We start from the raw sequence: 24,689 nt of genomic DNA on the forward strand, positions 1-24,689 counted from the left end.
AAGTCAATCTCCTAAAGATTCCGCCAAAGACATGTGGACACCTAACAGTAACATAGGACAAGTCTTCTTTCTTAAAAAGCTATTATCTTTATTCCAAAATTGAAAAACAACATGAAGAGTCATTTCAAGTTCTCTAATTCTCAAAATTTGAAATTCTGCATTCTATTTCCATAGACTGCTACCCATCCCAGCACTTTCCCCAAGTGCTTTGTCTCCTTTTAATATTTTACATGAAGGTTCTTACTTCATTCCCTTTGGGAAATTCCCATTGTTCTTATTCAAATGCAACAGGGCTAACTGTCTAGAATAGTTTCTTGACATTCAGTGAGAGGTAATACACACTGCAAAGCCACTTAAGGCTTTAAACTTTTTTGAAAATGAAGATAGTTAACTTTTCTACTTTAAAAATATGTAAAAATCAGATTTTAAGATAGATCACAGTGATTATGAGATTTAAAGTGAAGTAGTTACCCATATTTGTAGAATTTGCTGAGCGGTTATTGTCCTTTGCTGTCTTTTTTCTATATACCTGGTCTCTCCTGGGTCAGAAATAAAATGCTCCTGAAGCTCAGTGCTGCGAACTTGCCTGCATTAATATAAACACTCACCTCATAGAAACTTGCAATTACTTTTTTGGAAACTTTGGAAACTTTGGAAACTTTGCTTGATTGTCTAGAGAATCATTTCAGTTTTGATAACCTAATCATCAATTTAACTTACTGAGTTAATTGGTCTTGAGTGAGTGATATTTCAAACATAAAAGTGTCTTAGAAAAAATTTAAAAACACATAAACTGAAATATTTTGTGTTATTTGAAAAATATAAAGTTTATATGTGTGTAAAATATTTTGTGTGTTATTTGAAAAATATAAAGTTTATATGTGTGTAAAATATAGTTCCTTACGCAAATAGTAGGCTTCTCGCATTTGGAAAATTTCTCCATTTGTTCTTGAAGCTAAAATATCAATGAGGCAATTTTCTTCAGTGCCTGCTCCCTGTAATACAGAGAAAGGGAGAAATATAAAGGCAGTTGTACTGGGAATAATAGTGTATCTTATGTATAATAAGGATTTACAACATTCCTGGTATTCTGAGAGGCGACGGAAGAGAAAGAAAATGTGTTTGGGATAAAGATAGGCCCAGTTTAGTTCTGGCTCTGCTATTTACTAGTCACTTGAACCTTGGAAGATACTATTTTCTTTCTTTCCTTTTCTTTTTTTTTTAAATTTTATTTATTTACTTGACAGACAGAGATCACAAGTAGGCAGAGAGAGAGGGGGAAGCAGGTTCCCTGCTCAGCAGAGAGCCCGAGGCAGGACTCTACCCCAGGACCCTGAGATCACGACCTGAGCCAAAGGCAGAGGCTTAACCCACTGAGCCACCCAGGCGCCCTGATACTATTTTCTAAAACCCTGTTCCTTCATTTAGAATAAAACAACATGGACGTTTCTAAATAAAATGGTAAAAGATATTTGAATAAGGCTCATGACGCTCACCTTTTTTTTTTTTTTCTTCTGCTAGAATATCTGTCTGTGGAAAGCTGAAATTAGAATCAGGGTCTCTTGAGTTTTCTAAAGATATTTCAGGGCCCGCTCCCTGCCTCTCCCTAAATGTGAATTTTTTTATATTAACATATAATGTATTATTTGCTCCAGGGGTACAGGTCTGTGAATTATCAGTCTTACAGATTTCATAGCACTCACTATAGCACATATGCTCCCCAATGTCCATAACCCAGACACCCTATCCCTACCCCCCACCCCCAGCAACCCTAAGTTTGTTTCATGAGATTAAGAGTCTCTTATGGTTTGTCTCCCTCCCAACCCCATCTTGTTCCATTTTTTCTCTCCCTATCCCCCATGAACACCCACCCTGCTACTTAAATTCCTCATATCAGAGAGATCATATGTTAATTGTCCCTCTCTTATTGACTTATTTCGCTTAGCATAATACCCTCTAGCTCCATCCATGTCATTGCAAATGGAAAGATTCCATTTTTGATGGCTGCATAGTATTCCGGTGTGTGTGTGTGTGTGTGTGTGTGTGTGTGTGTGTGTGTGTGTTTATCTCACATCTTCTTTATGCATTCTTCTGTTGATGGACATCTAGGCTCTTTCCATAGTTTGGCTATTGCAGACATTGCTGCTATAAACATTGGGGTGCACGTGCCCCTTCGGATCACTACATTTGTATCTTTAGGGTAAATACCTGGTAGTGTGATTGCTGGGTTGTAGGGTAGCTCTATATTCAACTTTTTGAGGAACCTGTTTTCCAGAGTGGCTGCACCAGCTTGCATTCTCACCAACAGTGTAGGAGAGTTCTCCTTTCTCCACATCCTCACCAACATTTGTCCTTTCCTGATTTGTTAATTTTAGCCATTCTGACTGGTGTGAAGTGATATCTCACTATGATTTTGATTTGCATTTCCCTGATGCTGAGTGATGTTGAGCACTTTTTCATGTGTCTGTTGGCCATCTGGATGTCTTCTTTGCAGAAATGTCTGTTCATGTCTTTTGCACATTTCGTGATTGGATTATTTGTTCTGTGGGTTTTGAGTTTGATAAGGTCTTTATAGATTTTGGATGCTAGCCCTTTATCTGATATGTCATTTGCAAATATCTTCTCCCATTCTGTCAGTTGTCTTTTGGTTTTGTTAACTGTTTCCTCTGCTGTGCGAAAGCTTTTTGTCTTGACGAAGTCCTGATAGTTCATTTTTGCCCTTGCTTTCCTTGTTTTTGGTGATGTTTCTAGGAAGGAGTTGCTGAGGCTGAGGTCGAAGAGATTGCTGCCTGTGTTCTCCTCAAGGAATTTGATGGATTCCTGTCTCATATGGAGACAGGAATCTCTTTCATCCATTTTGAGTCTCTTTTGTGTGGTATATGGAAATGGTCCAGTTTCATTCTTTGGCATGTGGCTGTCCAATGTTCCCAACACCATTTGTTGAAGAGATTGTCTTTTTTCCATTGGACATTCTTTCCTGCATTGTCAAAGATTAGTTGACCATAGAACTGAGGGTCCATTTCTGGGTTCTCTATTCTGTTCCATTAACCTATGTGTCTGTTTTTGTGCCATATACTGTTTTGATGATTACAGCTTTGTAATAGAGTTTGAGGTCTGGAATTGTGATGCTGCCAAATTTTGTTTTCTCTTTCAATATTCCTCCAGCTATTTGGGGTCTTTTCTGGTTCCATATAAATTTTAGGATTACTTTTTCCATTTCTTTGAAGAAAATTGATGGTATTTTGATAAAGATTGCATTAAATGTGTAGATTGCTTTAGGTAGCATAGATATTTTCACAATATTTATTCTTCCAATCCATGAGCATGGAACGTTTTTCCATTTCTTTGTGTCTTCCTCAATTTTTTTCATGAGTACTTTAGTTTTCTGAGTACAGATTCTTTGCTTCTTTGGTTAGGTTTATTCCTAGGTATCTTATGGTTTTGAGTGCAATTGTAAATGGGATTAACTCCTTAAATTCTCTTTCTTCTGTCTTGCTGTTGGTGTATTGAAATAAAACTGATTTCTGTGCATTGATTTTATATCCTGACACTTCACTGAATTTCTGTATGAGTTCTAGCAGTTTTGGCATGGAGTCTTTTGGGTTTTCCACATAAAGTATCATATCATCTGCAAAGAGTGAGAGTTTGACTTCTTCCTTGCCGATTTGGATGCCTTTTATTTCTTTTTGTTGTCTGATTGCTGAGGCTGGGACTTCTAGTACTATGTTGAATAGCAGTGGTGATAGTGGACAGTCCTGCCGTGTTCCTGACCTTAGGGGAAAAGCTCTCAGTTTTTCCTCACTGAGAATGATATTCATTGTGGGTTTTTCATAGATGGCTTTGATGATATTGAGGTATGTGCCCTCTATCCCTACACTTTGAATAGTTTTGATCAAGAAAGGATGCTATACTTTGTCAAATCATTTTTCTGCATCTATTGAGAGTATCATTTGTTCTTGTTTTTCTTTTATTAATGTATTGTATCACATTGATTAATTTGCAGATGTTGAACCAAACTTGCAGGCCAGGAATAAATCCCACTTGGTCATGGTGAATAATCCTTTTAATGTACTGTTGGATGCTATTGGCTAGTATTTTGGTGAGAATTTTTGCATCCATGTTCATCGAGGATATTGGCCTGTAATTCTCCTTTTTGATGGGGTGTTTGTCTGGTTTAGGGATCAAGGTAATGATGGCCTCATAAAATGAGTTTGGAAGTTTCCCTTCCATTTCTATTTTTTGGAACAGTTTCAGGAGAATAGGAATTAATTCTTCTTTAAATGTTTGGTAGAATTCCCCTGGGAAGCCATCTGCCCCTGGGCTCATGTTTTTTGGGAGATTTTTGATGACTGTTTCAATCTCCTTACCGGTTATGGGTCTGTTCAGGTTTTCTATTTCTTTCTGGTTCGGTTGTGGTAGTTTATATGTCTCTAGGAATGGATCCATTTCTTCCAGATTATCAAATTTGCTGGTGTATAGTTGCTCATAATATGTTCTTATAATTGTTTGTTTTTCTTTCTTGTTGGTTGTGATTTCTTCTTTTTCATTCATGACATTATTAATTTGGGTCCTTTCTTTTTTCTTTTTTATAAGCCTGGCCAAAGGTTTATCAATCTTTGAAAGGCCCAGCTCCTAGTTTTGTTGATTTATTTTACTGTACTTTTGGTTTCTCTTTCATTGATTTCTGCTCTGATCTTTATGATTTCTCTTCTCCTGCTGGATTTAGGCTTTCTTTCTTGTTCTTTCTCCAGCTCCTTTAGGTGTAGGGTTAGGTTGTGTACTTGAGACCTTTCTTGTTTCTTGAGAAAGGACTGTATTCCTATATACTTTCCTCTCAGGACCACTTTTGCTGTGTCCCAAAGATTTTTGAACACTTGTGCTTTCATTTTCATTTGTTTCCATGAATTTTTCAATTCTTCTTTAATTTCCTGATTGACCCAATCATTATTTAGTAGGATGCTCTTTAGCTTCCATGTATTTGAGTTCTTTCCAACTTTCTTCTTGTGATTGAGTTCTAACTTCAGAGCATTGTGGTCTGAAAATATGCAGGGAATGATCCCAATCTTTTGGTACTGGTTGAGACCTGATTTGTGACCCAGGATGTGATCTGTTCTGAAGAATGTTCCATGTGCAGTAGAGAAGAATGTGTATTCTGGTTTTTTTGGGATGGAATGTTCTAAATATATCTCTGATATCTATCTGGTCCACTGTGTCATTTAAAGCCTTTATTTCCTTGTTGATCTTTTGTTTAGATGATCTGTCCATTTTGGTGAGGGGAGTGTTAATAAATAATTATATATGTAATAAATAATAAAGTTATTATTGTATTATTGTTGATGTGTTTGATTTTGTTATTAATTGGTTTATGTAATTGACACTTTTCTCTCAAATTCTCCCCTCATGATCCAGTAGTAGTTTATTTTTCTTTTTCTCAGCTTCTTTATTCTCCATCATTTGGTCTTCTATATCATTAATTCTCTCTTATGCCTCATTTATCCTAGAAGTTAGAGCCTCCATTTTTGATTGCACCTCAGTAATAGCCTTTTTGATTTTGACTTGGTTAGATTTTAGTTCTTTTACTTCTCCAGAAAGGGATTCTCTAGTATCTTCTATGCTTTTTTTCAAGTCCAGCTAGTACATTGATAATCGTCGTTCTGAACTCTAGTTCTGTCATGTTACTAATGTCTGTATTGATTAGGTCCCTAGCCATCAGTATTGCCTCTTCTTTTTTTCTTTTTTTTTTTTTTTTTGTGGTGAGTTTTTCCACCTCGTCATTTTATCCAGATAAGAATAGTAAGAGAACAAAACACTAAAGAGGTAACATTGACACCAGAAAAATATTCACTAACTTGGAAGAGACCCAAAACTGGGGGGAGAAGAAAGGGGAGAAAAATATATATATATATTTATATTATATATATATATATAAAAATATATTTATATATATATATATATATATATAAAGATTGCTGAATAGAACATAGCCACACACTTGATTTTGGGTGTATTTTGGTCTGTTAGAAAAAACTACCTCCCAAAATTTTAAAGAAAGACAAACTTATATATATACAAAAATGAGGGTAAACATGATCATGGGAAGGAATACGACTGTAAAGATGAAAACTAAAAAAGATTCTAAAAAAGGGATTGATAAGAAGTTTATTGAAAAAAGAAAATTAAAAAAAAAAGAATGTGATCTGACTGGAGACTAGAACAAAGTCATGCACTATATTTTCATCTATTAGAAGAAATTTTATCCCAAAATTATAAAGGAAAAAAAAAACCTATATGTATACAAAAAATAAAATGCAATAAAATGCAAAAAAATAAAATAAAATACAATGAAGGGATAAAATATGACTATAACAATGAGAATTTTAAAATATTTTAAAAATGTATTGATAAGATAAAATAGTTAAAAAACATTAAAATAGGAAAGAGGAAAAATTTAAAAAAATAGAATAAGAAAAAAATAAAATTAAGAAAATTTAACTTTGAAAGACTAAATATCATGGGAAAAAAGTCATGAATTCTATGTGTTACTTTCCCCTAGTTCTGCAGTTCTGCAGTTATCATTGATCAGTGAACTTGGTCTTGGCTGGATGCTTTTGCTGATCTTCTGGGGGAGGGGCCTGTTGCAGTGATTCTCAAATGTCTTTGCTTGAGGCGGAATTGCACCGACCTTCCTAGGGGTCACGTTAAGTAATCTGCTCTGTTTTGCTCTTGGTAGCTTTCGTTCCCTCAACACTTTCTGTATGGGAATAAAGATGGCAGCCTCCCAATCTCTGGTCCCATAGGAGCCAAGAGCTCAGCACACCACTCCTCAGTGCACCCTCAGAGAAAAACAGTCAATCCCTCCTGTCTCCCTCATCTCCATCTACACTCTGAGCTCACCCAGCCTATGACTGAATGTTTCTATCTCTGGTGCACGGCCCTATTTGGAGTCTCCAAACCCAGCAGATTCCTGCAATTCACTCCCACACCTCCCCTCCCAGAGGAGGGATGTGAGTCTCCCTGGATCTGCTGCTTATTGTGTCCCTGCCCAAAAAGCAGTGGTCCGACTGCCTTGGATCATGGTTTAGGGTAACAACGAGCTGAGTTGTCTGTCTCTGTAGCCGGCTTGCCCATTCCCATACATGGGAGCTCTGCCTTACTTAGACACTCCTGATCTTTTTGTGACCCTGCAGATCCTGAGACCACGCTGTCTCCATGAGGGCTCCACCTCCCTCTTAGCCTCTGGAGCAATGTCCCTCAGTGGACCAGACTTCTACTGTGCTCTCCCCTGTCGGGATCCAGCCCATCCCCCCACAGCCTATCTTCCCAAATGTTGCCTCAGATTCACTTCACATTTCCTACTTTCCAGAAAGTGGTCAATTTTCTGTTCCTAGAATTGCTTCTCTTCTTCTCTTTTCTGTTGAGTTTGTAGGTGTTCAGAATCGTTTGATATCTATCTAGCTGAATTCCTGGGACCTGATGATATTTAGGCCTCCTTCTCCTCCACTATCTTGCTCCTCCTCTAAATGTGGATTTTTGTACCATTTGTCTAAGCATTGGACTGGGTACTTTCTACAGTCTCTTACATCTATATGCATCCATTTTCCTGCTCTAGTGATTACAAAGACAACACATCTTCCAGAAAGTTTCATAAATCCTTACCATTCCATGTGATACTGATAAAATACAAAAGTTTATCTAAACAGTAACCTAAGACTTCCTTCTTATAGTTTGTAGTCACATCATTTTGTAAGAGGTAGGAATTGCCATATGCAACTTAGAAAAAAGCAGTTGGTTGAAATGTATATGAATTTTATACAATGTCTATTCTCATCTGCAAACATGATGGCCAAAATCCAGGTTCCCTTAATTTGTTCCCCTTTCCTTTTTTCTGTCAACATTGTTCACAGATTGAGTAATCTGGTCATTGGCAGGCATTGTATGGGAATGATTGCAGCAGTTCTGCAGGTGTTTAATATCGGCATTTGGAAAGATGTAAAAAGTCTTTTGTACCCTATCCCTGGTCAACAAAGTCTCTAACAAATCTGTAGTCAATTTATTTCATGGAAATGACTTTTCTGTAAGGAAGAATTAAATTCTTCAGAAGTAAAATTTTTATACATTTGAGCAATAGTTTTTGTAAAGGAGTAACTTAAGGTCACAAAAATAAACAAAGATGTCATCTATATTTTGTCTCTGACTCAGTATCCTATTTTTACTTAGTGAGTCCAGTTTTTACAAATAATTTAAAGAGGTTCACATGATTTGGTATGAGTACATACCAGGGAGAGATGAATATGAATAGCCCTGGAAACTTATTCAGGTTTTTCTTTTGGTAGTTTGGCATCGAGCTGGGTCAGTGGATTTGAGTTTGTACAGTGAAAGAACAGGCTGATCCCAGCTACTAGGGTGCAGAGGTCCCTCTTCCTAACATGGTCACTTCTCCTGAGTGCAGCATTTTCATTGTTTAATTTTTGCTCAGATATTCCCTCCCCTACCCCTTATCACACAGTAATATCACAGGACAGTTCCCTTTCTACTGAAATACAATCTTGTACTTATTACAGGTATATTTTTGTGTTAGACCACTACCTTCATGGCATGCCAGAGTTCATGAGCATCATAAGATGGCGGTGGGTACATGAGGCCAACCATGACGTCTTTGAAGTGATCTGAAAGCTTCTCCTTCAGGTCACCAATTAGGTCCTATGAATGGAAAAGTAAATACTTTTATTACTTTAGTCACCAATTTTACAGGAGAAATGGGATAATTACAGAAAGTCTTCTACTAGGATTTTCTTTTCTATGTAATTTCATGTAGTAAAAAGCCAGGTTTTGATGCACATATATGCACATACATGGATTATAAAAATGATGGACTTGAAAATGATTAATGTAATCACATTTCTGCATGAGAGGTCATCTACATGGACATTCTAGTCATGTAAAAATAAAATGATCTTCTTTTCCTAATCCCTACACCAACTTTTCTGTTGATCTCATTATGAAAATAAGTAAAAATTGTAACCTATAAACATTGTTGTTGGGAATTCTTAGTTTTCTTGTGCAGAATTAATGAAATATTAGACCTTAAACAAAATATGCATTTTATTTTATCATTGCAGCAGAGTCTTTTAGCAGGAGTTTCTGGTTATCCTATTGCCAAAGAACTTGTATAAATGAGTTGAGTAATCTAAGAATTTTCATCAAATAGCCACATTAATATGTATATTTTATAAATATTAAAAATTAAACAGTTAAGGAAAAGAAGAAGCATGCTGAATGTTTGTTCTTGGAGTACATATTACAGAAGTATGAGATTGATCATTTTAATTTTGACTTTTATTTTACTAGTGTAGAATAGATATTTTAAAAACATACATGTTAGGGGTGCCTGGGTGGTTCAGTGGTTAAGCATCTGCCTTTGGCTCAAATCATAATCCAGGGGTCCTGGGATGGAGCCTGGGATGGAGCTCCAAGTCAGGCTCCCTGCTCAGCAGGAGATCTACTTCTCCCTCTCCCTCCACTCTTCTTCTCCTTCTGCCCCTCTCCCTGCTCATGCTCTCTCTATCTCAAATAAATAAATAAAATCTTAAAATATATATATATGTATATGTATGTGTGTATATATATGTTAGATGTATTTTTTGTTATATGTATGTGTGTATATATATGTTAGATGTATTTTTTGTGAGTTTACAAAGGTATCTAAAAGATGTTTAGGGGCGCCTGGGTGGCTCAGTGGGTTAAAACCTCTGCCTTCTGCTCAGGTCATGATCCCAGGGTCCTGGGATCGAGCCCCACATCGGGCTCTCTGCTCAGCAGGGAGCCTGCTTCCTCCTCTCTCTCTGCCTGCCTCTGCTTACTTGTGATCTCTCTCTGTCAAATAAATAAATAAAATCTTTAAAATAAAAAAAAAATAAAAGATGTTTAAAACTTAACATTTCTTGCTAAAACATATAGTATATTAAGTTTTAGTTTAAAAAACACAATATTTTAGTTCTGAAGTGATTCAGTGATAGAATTCAAGTGAAAGATGCCAATGAGGCACAAGTTTTATTAGGACAAAAATGAAATAGTCATAATTTTTATTTTATTTAGTATAAACTGACAATACCATTCCTATATTGTGGATTTTCTTTTTAGCAAATAAAAGCACTTATCTAATAAGGTGGTAACTGGTAATACAGAGAATCTGTTGAATTTTTGCTAAGGTCAGTGTACTCATTAAATGAGCAATTAATAATGTCTAGAGTTGTGTGTGCTTGGAGTATATACAAGAAGCATAAGATCCCCTCTTCCATAGAGTTTACATTGTATTTAATTCCCTCCTTATGTACCATTGACTATTTCTAATTTTTTTACCAGATGGTTGTTAAGGTAATATGAGCCAGGCATTCTTCTAGGTACTGGGGTTGATATCAATGAACAAAACGTATATATGTTTTTTAAAAAACACATATATATGTTTTTATGTTATATATACACATATAAATATATTAGCTTGTGAAACATATTCTCATGCGGGAGTGCAAAAAATTTTTTTGAGTGAAAGATCGCAGTTTTTCAATATTGTTTGATTTAATACTGTTTCCAACACATAGCGGTAGGTGCCAGAGAAATGCAACAGAGTCTCTGTTTTTTGTTGTTGTTGTTGTTTGTTTGTTTTGTTTTCTAAGATTTTATTTATTTATTTGACAGAGAGAGAGATCACAAGTAGGCAGAGAGAGAGGCAGAGAGAGAGGAAGGGAAGCAGGCTCCTTGCCTAGCAGAGAGCCCGATGTGGGGCTCCATCCCAGAAAGCCAAAGGCAGAGGTTTTAACCCACTGAGCCACCCAGGTGCCCCCCAAGTCTCTGTTTTTAAGGAGATTCACATTCCAAAAACCCATATATAACAAGTGAAAAGTGAGCTGAAACACTTTGTAGGGCTTTCAATATCATTTTTCACAGCATAAGATCCAAAAGCAGTAGTACAAAACAGAAGAATTAAGATAAAAGATCAGAATGGATTTATAGGATTAGGGAACCAGGTCACTTTTAGACGAGAAAAGACGAGTAGCACTGTGACAGGAGATGGAGAAGCCATTTGTATGGTTAATGTTATATGTCAACCTGGTTGGGTCACAGTACCCAGGTATTAGATCACACATGATTCTAGATGTTTCTGTGACAGTTATTTTGTAGACCAGATTAACATTTAAATCAGTAGGCTTTGAGTAAAGCATTATTCTTCAAAATATGGGTAGCTGTCATCCAGCCAGTTAACAGCTTCAATAGAAAAAGGCTAACCTCCCCTGAAGAAGAGAGAATTCTGCCAACAGACCACTCTTGGAATTGAACTGTAGTTCCTCCCCCAGTCTCCAGCTTGCAAGCCTATCTGTAGACTTTGAGCTTGCCAGTAACCTGGACCACGTGAGCTAATTCCTTAAAATCTCTCTCTCCAGTTAGAGATGGATTATGCCGCCCTCCTTGAACTGCTTTCCATTGCTCTTACAAGAAATTTTGAGCTCCTTATTATATCCCTGCTATAAGGTCCTCCATGATTTGAACAGGGAGAGAGCGAGTGAGAGAGAGGGATTAAGGGAGAGAGAGATATATATATATTTTCTTTTATTTGATACGTAGGAGGAGTAGGTGTGGGTCTAGATGGCAGGGCTGGGCCAGGATGGGCTGGGATGTGCTGAGCCTCAGAGGTGGCTCTGAGCCCAGCTGAATCGGCCTCTGGGCTGCGCAGGTGAACCACTCTCCCGGAGGGAGCCTCATCTCGCGGGATCTCGGAGCTCCTTCACAGGAACCCAGCGCCTGCCCGGGATTCCTGGGATGAGAAACAGCTGCGTGCCGCAGGTGCCAGAGACCCCCTTCCCAGGCTTGTCCGTGAGGAGCCTGGCTCCCGCCACCTAGCAAGCAGATGTGCACATGTATGCATATTATGTTAGTTCTGTTTCTCTGGAGAACCCTGACTGATTCACATTCGTAAAGGTAAGTGAGTCAGTAAAAGAGAAGTGCGCAGCCGGGGGTAATCCTTGTGTCTGCGTATGGGTGTTTTCATGTGCGGTGTGAATAAGTCAATCTGAAGGGACTGAAAGATCCACTTGAAGAGAAGATGAGTATTAAATAAGATTTATAGCACAGAATTATGTGATGATTGGATCTTTGCTCCTGTGGGAGCTCAGGAAGCAGGGCAGCTTTTGGTGACAAAGGAACTCTAAGCCTATGATGATTTTTTAAAAAGATTTTATTTATTTACTTGAGAGAGGGGGAGAGAGAACACATGAACAGAGAGAGGGGCAAAAGTAGAGGGAGAAGCAGGCTCCCCACAGAGCGGGGACCCCAGTGTGGGGTTCCATCACAGGACCCTGAGATTATGACCTAAGGTGAAGGCAGATGCTTAACTCACTGAGCTGCAGTAGCACCCCCAAAATAATGATTTTTTTCTCAATATGCTTTATCAAGAGAGAAGAATCTTGATTAATATTAGCTATTTTAACTTTAATTTCTAATCCTTAAAAATTTTTAATGTTATATCTTTTATGTAAAAGTAAAAACAAATGTGCCCTTGGAATAATTCCCACAAATAATTTCCCATTATTTAGTTGTTTTAAACATCTAGGATACGATACTTACGTCTTTTCTTAATGGTCTCTCCCAGATAAAATTTTAAGGAAATTGTTTTTTAAAGGGAATCACATATTCATGTAGGGAATCTACCAAGGTCTGCAATAGATCTAATAACTATCTTTTATTTAAAAATTACAAAGTAATTTTAATCTCCCTTACTCTTCCTCATCTCTAAGTCAGTTGTATTTTGCATAGGTGTTTTGAGGCTAAAGTCAAGTAGGTGTGGTACTTGGCTCTTGAACTCAAACTTCAGCTTTGTCCTTAGGATTCTGCTTTCTGTCCTAGACATGGAAATAGAGGACTTAACTGCCCACCTATGCTGTTCTGACTGGGTTTTCTTTGCTTTCTCAATCCTCTCTGCCCCTTCACTCTTTCCCATGGCCACCTGTAGCTCCTTCCCAGTAGTGAGGTTCTTACATATTTGGAATAACCCATGATTGAGATGTTTCCTTTAATATGGCTTGTAATGTACCTCTTTGTGAATTTGTTCTCTCACTACAACACAACTTCAAAACTAATGATAAAAATATATCTGGAGAATCTCAAATATTTGGAAGTTAAAAATGTATTTCTGCATGATCTAAAGATAAAATAATAAATCAAGGAAATTAGGAAATACTTTCAATTTACTGAAGGTGAAGATACAACATGTTACAATTGTGGGATGCAGTGAAGACAGTTTTTGAAGATAAATTTTTAGCTTTAAATATTTATAAGAGGGACACCTGGGTGGCTCAGTGGGTAAGCCTCTGCCTTCAGCTCAGGTCATGATCTCAGGGTCCTGGGATCGAGTCCCATATCGGGCTCTCTGCTCAGTGGGGAGCCTGCTTCTCCCTCTCTATCTGCCTGCCTCTCTGCCTACTTGTGATCTCTGTCTGTCAAATAAATAAATAAAATCTTTAAAATAAATAAACAAATATGTATAAGAAAAACATAAGAAATAAATGACCTAAGTTTCCATATCAAAAAACTAGAAAGTAAATTAAATTCAGAATAAGAAGGAAGAAAAAAGGATCAGAACCAACAAAATAGAAGATTGATAAATACTAGAAACTGTCAATAAAGTAAAAGTCTGATTCCCTAAAAAGATCAGTAATGTTAATAAAATTCTAATTAGATTGATTAAGAAAAAAGGAAAGAAAATACAAAATATCAATATTGGGAATGTAAGAGTGGTATGTAAAAATACTACAGACATTAAGACAAAAAGAAATGCCATGAACACATTAATGCCACTAAATTTTAAAAATTTAGTTAAAATGGGCCACTTTCTTGAAAGATACAAATTATCAAAGAAAGCTCAAGCAGAATTTTATACTCAATTTGAATTTCCTTATATTAGTTAAAGAAATTGAATCCATAATTAACCCCATCTTGCCAATCTCTAGACCCCAGTGGAATCACTGATAAAATCCATCAAACATTTAAGGTAGAAATAAAATCAGCTCTATACAAAATCCTATGGAAAACTGTAGATGAAAAATGACTTCTCAATCTATTTTATGTGGCCACTATTGCCCTAAAAACAAAATTAAAAAAACTTCACATGCAAAGAAAATTGCACATTGATATTCCTTATGAATGCAGATAAAAAAAAGTGTGCCCAATATTTATAAATCAGAGTCATCAATATATAAAATATGTCAAAGAATGACTTGTAATGACTAGGAATGCAAAGTCAATTTACACTAGAAAATCAGTCAATACAATTCCTCATTTTAGCAGTAAAGGAGAAAAGCTGCATGATAGCAATAGATATAGCCAAAGCATTTGAAAAAGTTTAATAATAAACATAGTAAAAACTCTTAGGAAAGAATGAACAGAAGGACTCTCCTTCACGCTGATAGAGGGCATTTATAAAAACTCCACAGATGAGATGATACCTAGTAGTGATAGTGAATACTACTGCCCTAAGATTGGGAACAAGGCAAAGATACCTGCTCTTACTATTTGTGTTTAATGTTGTGTGAGAGGTATATACCAAAAAGAAAAGCTAAAACTGTAAACCTTGTAGAAGAAAGCATAGGAACAAATCTTTGAGTCTTGATGTGGCAAAGAATTCTTGGATAGTACATAAAAGTAACAATACATAAATTAAAAAAAGTGATGAATTTGACTTTATCAAAATAAAAACTTCAGTTCTTCTAAGGAAACCATAGGTGTCATTTCACATGTCTGACAAAAGACTTGTGCCCCGAACTTATAAAAATTTCTTAAAACTCAATACTAAGAAAATAGCCTGATAAAAATACGGACAAGGGATTTGAACTGACAGTTAACCTGAGAAAATAAGCCAATGGGAAATAAGCCCAGAAATAATGCTTAACATTTGTCATTAGAGTAATAGGAATTAAAGCCACAATGAAATAACACTACATGCTCTTTAGAGTGGCTAAAATTACAAAGACTGATAATATCAGGTATTGGCAAGGATATGGATGATTTGGAACTGTCATATTTGTGAAAACAAAGTTACTTTATTTATGTGCTGTACTAGTTAATACCCAGTTTCAGATTATCATATAATTTAGTAGTTTTTAGCATTTTTTCCCACACTAGAATTATACACCCATCATAACATTGGTGCCATAAAGCAATGATTCTTTAACTGGGCTGGGGCTGGAGGCCCATATGAGAATCTTAGGTGAGAGGAAGAGTTTGTAAAGTTATTCAGATGAGTAATATAATACCCTGTTTGGAGGTAGGGTGCTTATTCTTTCATTCCAACTGAACATTACTGAGATGGAGAAAAGCAGGGCATATGCAGTTAACTCTAGCTTTAAGTAAACATTGAATTGATTTGGAAATATGAATGTTTTGAAAGAGACTTGGATGCCAGTTATTGCAATGTCCATTCTAGTTCAGAGAGAAAAGTTTCTAATAGCAGAGATTTAAGCAGAAGAGTGTGATGATAATATTAACCACTAAGATTTAATGTTTACTATCTGTTATATAGGATTCTGTGTATTAGAATAACTGTGATAGTTCTTTACAACACGAAACTATAAACATCCTATGATATAGGTGAGAAAATTGTGGCACATAGAGCTTAAGTAGCAAGTTCCATGTAACTAAACAAGTTAAGTGATGGAGCCAGGATTCTGGCCTTCTGGTCTCTTTTTCCTGTTATGGCCATAAAAAGCCACTAGTGATTTATCAGCAAGGTGATGAACATAACATCTAGGTGGTGAATGTGTAGGGGCAAAGGTTTAAATGCAGACAGACCAATGTAATATACTTTTATTGTGAGAAGATAATGGTAGCTGGCAGTGGATGGAAAGGTAGAAACATTAGAATTATCATTTCTTATGAGCTTTCCTTTAACTCTAAGTGAAGCTGATTATTTCTTTGCCACCATTGCTCTGTCTTTGCATTTATTGTACTAGATTTTCATGATTATATTATATGCATTTCTTTCCCCAAAAGTCTATCGTGACAGAGACTTTCACATAGATTTTACTAAATAGATCATCAATCTCTAGCACAGTGCTGAGTATAGAATGTGCAAAATATGTAGTATATATAATGTATAAATGAATATATAAACAAGTGCAAGAATAAATCAATGAGTGTTCATTCATTTAGAGAAAAATCCTATTTTACTGATTATATGTAAAGGATAAAATCAGTGTTCAAGCTGACAATAACCTGGGCATTGCAAGTCGTTTACTTATCGTTAGTTACATATCTGTGATGACCATTCCTCCCAAATGTTTATAACGACATCTTCAGTTACTCTGTATATTATGCCATCCTATGTATTGGAATACTGAACCCGGATCTATATATTCCACTGCAGACTGAGATGAGTGGTACCACTAGATGGCGCTGGTATAATATCTTTGTTTTGTAACTCAAGAGTGTGTGTGTGTGTGTGCGTGTGTGTGTATGCGCGCGCGCACCACACACACACACAACACACACCTGACTATGGTAAACCGATTTTATAAAAGATGTCAATAAAATTATGTAATTTCTTTGAAAGAATCAGTATCAGATATCAGCTAATGCCATTAGAGTGTACAGATTCTGGAAGTAAAGCATTTAGGTTTGAATCCTGGCTGTGTAAAAGAGCAGCTGTGAGATTGCAAGCAGGTTACTTAACCTCTTTGTGTCGGCTTCCCTATCTCTAAAGTGAACATAAAAGCATCTACTTCACGGTTTGATCTAAGTATAAAAATATTTAACTCCAGTGACGTTCTTAAAATATTTTCTGGCACATATTAGGTACTCAAAAATGTTTTTTTATTTTCTTCAAAAACTACTAATTTGCGGCAGATCAAAAATGGCTGATACTGGACTGTCTCCCTCTCTCTCCTCTCTTTCTATCTCTCTTTCTCCCTCCACATCAGAATTTTGTCTATTATATTCTATTTCTCACAACTTTTATATTATCCAATTGTCAGTAAATTCTGTTGTCTCTGACTAGAAATATATCCAGAAACTGAGGATTTCTGACCACTTTCACTGCTGCAGCCCTCATCCAGGCCACCTTTGTCACTCCCCTGTGTTAATGTAATAGCCTCCAAAGAGTTTCATTTCTGTCTTTGCACCTTACAGCCTCCCCTCAACACACCCTGACAGTGTGATCCTGTAAGAATACAAATCAGATCAGTCACTCCTCTGCTCAAAGTGTCCTTTCCCGCTCTACACTCCAAGATAAAATACAACTGCTTTCATGTAGTTGATCTCAGATTAAGCAAACGTGCCAGCTATTTTATTCCGTGCAAATACCAGTGTCTTTACAGTGACTCACGAGGTACACAGTATGTTCTTGGACACTTCTCTGCCCTCATCTCCCATTCATCTTCTCCATGCCCCTGATTCCTCTATTCCACCTGCAGACGGCTTCTTACAGATCCTGGAAAAGCAGACCTATTTCCACCTCGGGGCCTTGGTTTTTGCCTTTCACTCTTCCTTGAGTGTTCTTTCTCTAGATATTCACATGGGCCCCGCCTCCCTGTCTTAATAAAGCTTGCTTTTGTCACACTCTTTGAAATTATACCTGGTTCCCTAGTACTAGCTCTATTTCTCACCAGGCTTTATTTTTTTTCCATAGCGCTACTTACTTTGTAACATGACACATTTTACTAATTTTGTTTTTTTAAAAATCTGTCTTGCAAAGGTAGGATGTAAGCTCCATCATAGCAGGTCTGTTTTATTCATGGCTATTTCACCAGCCCATAGGACTTTACCTGCTACATAGTAAGCACTTACAAAATTGGAATACAATAAATAAATGAATGAAGACTACTTATAATTCAACAGTTACTTGTTTGGAGTCATTCTTGGCTATTCAAAGATGAACAAGAGAGGGTCCCTATCCTCCACCAGTTTTATTTACTGGAGGGGCCAGAAAGCACAGGAATTACAATTACCTTGCAATGCAAAATGTGCTAAGTGCTATCTAGTGGAAATAGTGTGATATTATTAGGACATCTGGAAGGAGATATTACTTTCCGTGGGGAAGATAAATATTGAATAATATGTTTAAATAGCTAAACTCTGCATGTTCAAAGAGGAGCCTTCAAATGGGTGCTCTAATTAAAACCTTAAATTTTCACTTGGAGTTATATAAATAACTTCGTGGATGCAACCTTTGGAGTGTTACTTTCCCCAGCCTGACTGCCTCTGCTTTCTTGTTTGCCAAAGATTTGCCCTAAAGGGACTCTGTGGGAATCACAGCTTGGCCTTGCATTAAGCTAATGAGTACTTTCTTTTCAAATTGAGCTGTTCTGTGCTGCTGATGAAACTGTAGATTACCCATGGTGCAGCTCTTCTGACCACTCCATTTAAACTAAAAGTAAAATGGTAGTTTCTTCTTCCTTATTCCTCTTACCTTTATATAATTATATGTAATCAGGGGCAGGAAGTAGACATATGACTGATATTTTGCTTTTCTGAATATGCTCAGGGGAACATTTTTATATGCTTTTAACTTATATGCCTTTTTCTATTATCATAAAAAATACTTGCTCTTTAAACACTCAGTGATGTAGGCCCATATAAAGTGTGCCTTAGAATCTCTCTTAATTCTGCCTACCCTAATATTCATTGTATAAATACTCACATGATTTTATATTCTATCATAAAAACACTTATGTAAGCTTCATTGTCATCTCAGTGGTAAGTGAATATTCTTTTGAATAGCTCCACTTTATAGATGTTTTCGCAGTTTACTTAATGATTCAATTTTCAGTGGAAATTTGAGCTAATTTTTGTTGTGTGATGATGATACTTTGGTCTTCCAGAGAAACATAGTATTTTAAAGCCAAAGTCCTGCTCCTCACCCAACACCACAATAACAATAGCGTTCTTTTAAAAGTATGCTTGATCTCAGAATAAAGAGAAACCCCTGGGTGGAAAAACCAGGGGATAAATGAAAATCAGAGGATAAGCCAAGGAGCTGACCTTGAAGATGACCTTGCAGGTGACTGGGGAGAGTGGGGGTTGGTTTTGAGAACTTTTTGTATTGGGTTTCAATGTCCAGTGTGGGACATTACATGAGGACAAGAGAGAATTTATGGGTCTAGTGTAATACAAGGAATGAAGTCTGAAACCTCTATGAGGTTGGGATCCTCAAAGAATTACACCGTCAGGAAAAGTATGAACTAGAAAAAAAAAATTCAGCATTGGAAAATGAGCAGAAAGCTCACCCTTCATTGTCTGAGTTTTAAGTAGAAGGATATTTCCCTGCAAATTCAAAGTAATAGAGCTGTGTCTCCCTTGGGCATGACTTTTAAATTTATTCTACTGTACCCACGTGAACTGAGACCTCCATGAAGAGAAATCATCATGAAAGTTGATCCAGGGCTGGCGATTCTCCTGGGACACCAGGAAGAAGAAAATGCCGAACAATTCTAGAGAGATTCTCTTACTTTCCAGGAAGAAAAAATTCTCACCGAAAAAAATGAACATCACTTTAAAAGTTCTCACTATAAAAATATAGTATGCACTTAGAATCATCTTTTCTGAAGGATAGACAGTGGACTCTACAAACAGCTGAATTAAAACCTCAATTTGAGACGATTGATAAAAATAGAAAGAACACTATGAAAAAAAATGACACTTAAAAAGAAAGCAAATAAAACTCTAGAAATGAAAAACTTCTAGAATTGAAAAATACAATATATACTTTAAAGAGTAGCTAATAAATAACTGAGTTGGAATTAGTAAAACTACCTGAAAAAACTGTAAAAAATCCCACAGAAACAGACAAGAAATAGATACGGATATAAGGTAAGAGACTGCGAAGACTGAATGGCAAGAACAAACTTTTGTTGAATAGGATTTACAGCAGGAGAGAATGTGGACAATATCAGGGAGATAGTATTTCAAGTATCATATAATATGTGAATCCTCAGTTTTATAGATTAAAGTACACGAACCCGTTGACTAATAATGTGAAACTATAGAATACCAAAGATTAAAAAAAATCTTAAAAGCAAATAGAGAATAAAAGGTAATCTACAAAGGAAAACTATTAATGAAAGAAGGGATTTCTCAAAATTTACCAATGAAGGCCAGGAAAAAAATTAAAATTATATCTGCAATGACCTAGGAATTCAGCCAAGAATGTTATAGCCATCTAAACTAATATCCAGCAAAGAAGAAAAAAGATAAAGGTATTCTTTAGCAGAAGACTGAAGTAATTTAACAATCATTTGTTTTTTCTGGAAAAAAAAATGCTAAGAAATGCCTTAGGAAAAATGACATTGAGATCAGAAACATGGCATTGGATATTAGAAGAAAACTGAACAAGGAAATAGAAAATTATGAATAAAATTTAAGCAATAACTTATCAAAAACATAATAATGTTTAATTTGGGGGAGTGTAAAATAAGATAGAATAAAAATATTAAGCAATGATAGTATATTGCCTGGAAAAGTCCCCTAGCTCTTACGTTAACACCAGTCAAACATGAGATGTTATTGCAAAGACACAGCAGTATTGCTAGAGAAACCATTTCTAAGACGGACTCATTAAACATTCTTTAAATGTTAGCCAACTCCAAATCAGTCAAAAGGACCAAACCCTGTGCCTGTGGCCAGAATGAAATGTGGCTCTGGGTACTGAGTCAAGAGTGTACAAAGTTGAAACATGGTGTCAGCAGTGATGAACTTACCACTCGATGTAGAACTTTGTGTGGGCCCAAAATATTGAAGTGCATTTGATTGAGGTGGGTACATATGACACACAGAAAGTAAATATCTTGCTTACTGATGCAGATCCTCTTTATTTCCTCATGTGCCCTTTTTCCCCCTTCCTTCTACCCCAGGCTCTACTGCTTTCAGAAGAGAAATAATTAGAAGTGGAACCAAGGTGTTCCTGTCCCGTTGCGGACTAACACAGTGATGATGTCTGAGTATGCTGGGGACTTTGGGGGATGGAAGGACTCAATATTTTATGAATTTGTTGGATATAGCTGCCAAGTCACCATTCTATGCAGACCTGTTGGTTGAATTTGGGTCTTCCCCGAATTCAAATGGTGGGTGTGGGCAAGGTTTTCTGTGGAAACAGGGAAGCTAAAGGAACCTGTGATCAAGCCCTTTGGGCTGCTTTCACTGTACTCTTATAATAACTTCTGTTATTGAATATAGTTGGAATTTATGTTTATTTTCCTCTTCTGGGAATGCTTGTAAGTACCAAAGGAGATCCTCTTGATAAGAAAAGAGCCACATATAGGGAAGTGCTTCTGCCTATAGCACAAATGGGGAAGGTCTCATAACCCCAATAACTACTATCTGCTCCACATCTCTGTGACAGATGGTTTGTTGATTGGAACCTCTGGCAAAAAGAAGCAGCATACCACAGGTGCCTCTTGGTGTCTTAAACTTGCTGCTTTCCTCATACAGCTTCTGGGTATACCACTTTTGAAAAGTAGTATTGGCTGCTGCTGGACTTAGAAACTGAATGGCTGATAGTCTCATTTGGTGGGCCAACTGGGACTCAATGAATAGCAAGATGGGAAGATATCAACAAGTCTCATCAAATGGAAATGGCACCCTGAAGAAAACAACTGGCCTGCCCCCAGGAGTATCATGATTTTACATGAAAAAATGGCAGCTATTCGTTTTTGGGAAACTTTAACCCCACTCTGCTTATTGAAACAAGCTGCTGAATCAACAGAGACTTCAGTCAGTTGCCCTGAAAGCCTTGACTTGGGTTATTGATGGTTCAGATATGCTAAAACCAAATGATGTCCACAGGGCTGCTGTGGTTGTTCAAATCAGTAATAGCTGTGAGGAACCAAAAATGGACCATTTTTGTTCAATGGGCAGAAATCAAGGTTGTTTTCATAGTTCTGGCCAGTGTTCCCCTTGATAAATTTTCTAATCTTTTTATTCACTATTGGGCTCTTAGATCTATCTCAGGTTTAACACTTGGAAAAGTACAGATTCCATATGAAAAAGGAGTTTCTTTAGGACAATAGTCTTTCAAAACAAACTGTGGCTGCTGATAGGAACTTTGGTGTCACACTCTCACAGATGTCCATACTAAGGGCTTATTCCCTGATGAGACCAACTAGAATCTAGCTACTGATCAAGCCTGCATTTGCCCAGATTATATTGTTGCTACAGTATAATGGATCCATCATCACACTGGACATCACAACACATATACCATCATAAACTGAACATGTAGTGAAGTATTTTATGTGTTTGAGGCCAAGGTTAGCATTTCTTGCCCAGCTTTGTGAGTTGAGTCAAAACCTGACTTGCCTTACTCATTGCGAGGGAAATCATCATTCAGAGGGCATGGCTCCTGCACAGCCTTGGCAAATGGAATGCATCAGACTTGATCCCCTCTTGCGGTTACTAGAAGTCCTGGAAATTGTTAACACTTTTTCAAGTTATAGCACTGCTTGGTCCTTGTATCTAATCTGTGTTATGTGTTTGACTTTCCAGACTATTTGCAGTCTCACCATGGTTCAGTGCATATTACAAAAGTCACTCAACAATAGACTGACAGTTAAGCCATTTGATTGAACTTCCATAGTCTCTACCATCCATAGGCTTCTGATATGGTGATAATTGGTGATAATTGATTGACTCAATAAAATATATGGCTCTGTCTTCTTTACCTCCTTCTGATTTACACAGCTTAGTAGGGCAGTTGGTCACTGAATGCAGTTTTCCCTCCTGGATAATCATAATGAAGTGTGGGAGACAGTTATTGTGATATAATAAAAAATACATATATATTTGAGCTCCAACCCCCATGTCTGGCACAGAGCTACTAAAATCTTGTCCTTTTTTTGATAGGAGTGAGAGGATAGTCTTTTGCTATTCATAATAACCCCTTTTCAGTCACATCTGAGTTTATGCTAATGAGGTGATCTTGAGGAAAGGGGCTGATTGCTAGAGGATTGGATTGGAATCCTCAGCCCTACTGATCTCTGGGGAAGAGAGAAGGGCTGGAGACTGGCTTATTCACCAATGACCAGTGATTCAATCAATTGTGGTTATATAATGAAGCCACTATAAGAACTATAACCACAGAGGTTTGAAGTGCTTTCAGGTTGGTGGACACATCAATGATCTGGGAGAGTGACATGCCCAGAGAAGGCATGAAAATCCATCATCCTGTCCCACATACCTTGTTCTACACATCCCAGCCATTTTTCTGTTCCTGAGTTATATCCTTTATAATAAACTAAGAATCATGAGTACAGCACTTTCCTGAGTTCTGTGAGCCTTCCTAGCAAATTATTGAACTCAAGGAGGAAGATGTGGGAGCCTCCAGTTTACAGCCAGTCAGTCAGAAGTACAGGTGACAATCTAGGATGTCTGAAGTGAGAGAAAATTTTGGGAGACAGCCTTTAACCTGTAGGATCTGTGGTAACTCTGGGTAGTTTGAATGAGAATTATTTAGTTTGAGGGAAATAATCCATACATCTGGTGTCAGAAGTGAAGTGTTGAGTGCTGTAGAGAGAAAACAGGAGTTTTCCTCTAACTATGTAGACCTGTTTTGAAAATTTGGGATTCTATCCTGACCGTTCCTGGTCATGATGATTCTTTTCCTTCTCCTAACATTGTCAGCCTCAGGGTATACTTGTTGGTCTACTCTGTGGGTGGCAGTCTAAGGAAAAGTGGGCTCAGGATTTCAAACAATTCTGGTTAAGCCACCAGAGTACCTCTGGACTTTCATGGTCCTAGATCATAAGGGTAATGACTATTTAGTTGAGTATACTGCTTGTGTGACATAATGGCTTTTTTGAAGTTTTATAAAAATACATTTGTCCCTCCTGCATCTGAGCCTTCCAAAAGAAACTTTTGGGTGTGAGTTGGAAAAAAGAAGAAAAATGATGAAGTTACAACTACTAGAAAAGTGACAATATTCTAATGGTGGAACAAGAACAACAACCTTGGCACCTGGGGAAGGAATACCTAATCACACTACTTTGGCTCTAGAAGGTATTTAGGACAACTTCAACTCACTAGCCAAGGTTGTTATGGATGATAGACTTGTTCTAGACTTCCTCCTTGTGGGCAAAGTTGAAGTCTCTGCCATCACTAATACATCTTGCTGTATCTAGATGAAAACTTCAAACCAAGTAGAAAGGTCATTACTAAAACTTCAGAATAAGCCACTCAGCTTCTTAAGATAGGCTTGATGATTTATGCGATTAGTTGAGTTCATTGGGTCCAGGTCCCTGTGGGGGCATGGTTAGAATCAATACTGCCAATTGACCTCCCCTGCTGCTTGGAATTCTTTGATAATTAAATACTGTATGAAACAAATTGATGGATTTAGTCTTAGCCTTTGTTAGTCAGAATGATAGGAATGGCCTGGGGACTGGTGTGCTCATAGGAAAAAAAAGCCAATAGTGAAAATGGAATGTAGTGAAATGAAATGAGAGGTGATGTTGTTGGAAGACAATTTTCTGTAGATCTCATGTTTCTGAATGTTACACAGAGTGAGGCACTGACAGCCTTTGTTCTAGACCAGCTTTCCAAGGATGTTTATATAATAATTAGCATCATGAAACAGAGATGAGTGATGGGTAGCCATCCATTCTGGCTGAAGTTTCTAATCTCATGGTTTCTCTTCTGCAGTAGAACCCACTGCATGT

At 37.0% G+C, this 24,689-nt stretch overlaps 1 protein-coding gene across 1 annotated transcript in view; it reads right to left on the reverse strand.

Annotated features, from left to right (window-relative positions):
- The window catches only part of ANXA10 (annexin A10), a gene marked incomplete at both ends in the record, with an annotated part of 80,094 nt that overhangs the window by 32,539 nt on the left and 22,866 nt on the right, over nt 1–24,689 (reverse strand). Inside the window, 2 exons of the mRNA XM_080796318.1 lie at nt 905–995; nt 8,587–8,700. Of these exons, the coding sequence (XP_080652444.1) occupies nt 905–995; nt 8,587–8,700 (205 nt within the window). The remainder of the gene's footprint in view (nt 1–904; nt 996–8,586; nt 8,701–24,689) is intronic.

Source organism: Martes martes (genome assembly GCF_963455335.1).
Source record: "Martes martes genome assembly, chromosome: 2".
Classification (NCBI taxonomy): Eukaryota; Metazoa; Chordata; class Mammalia; order Carnivora; family Mustelidae; genus Martes; species Martes martes.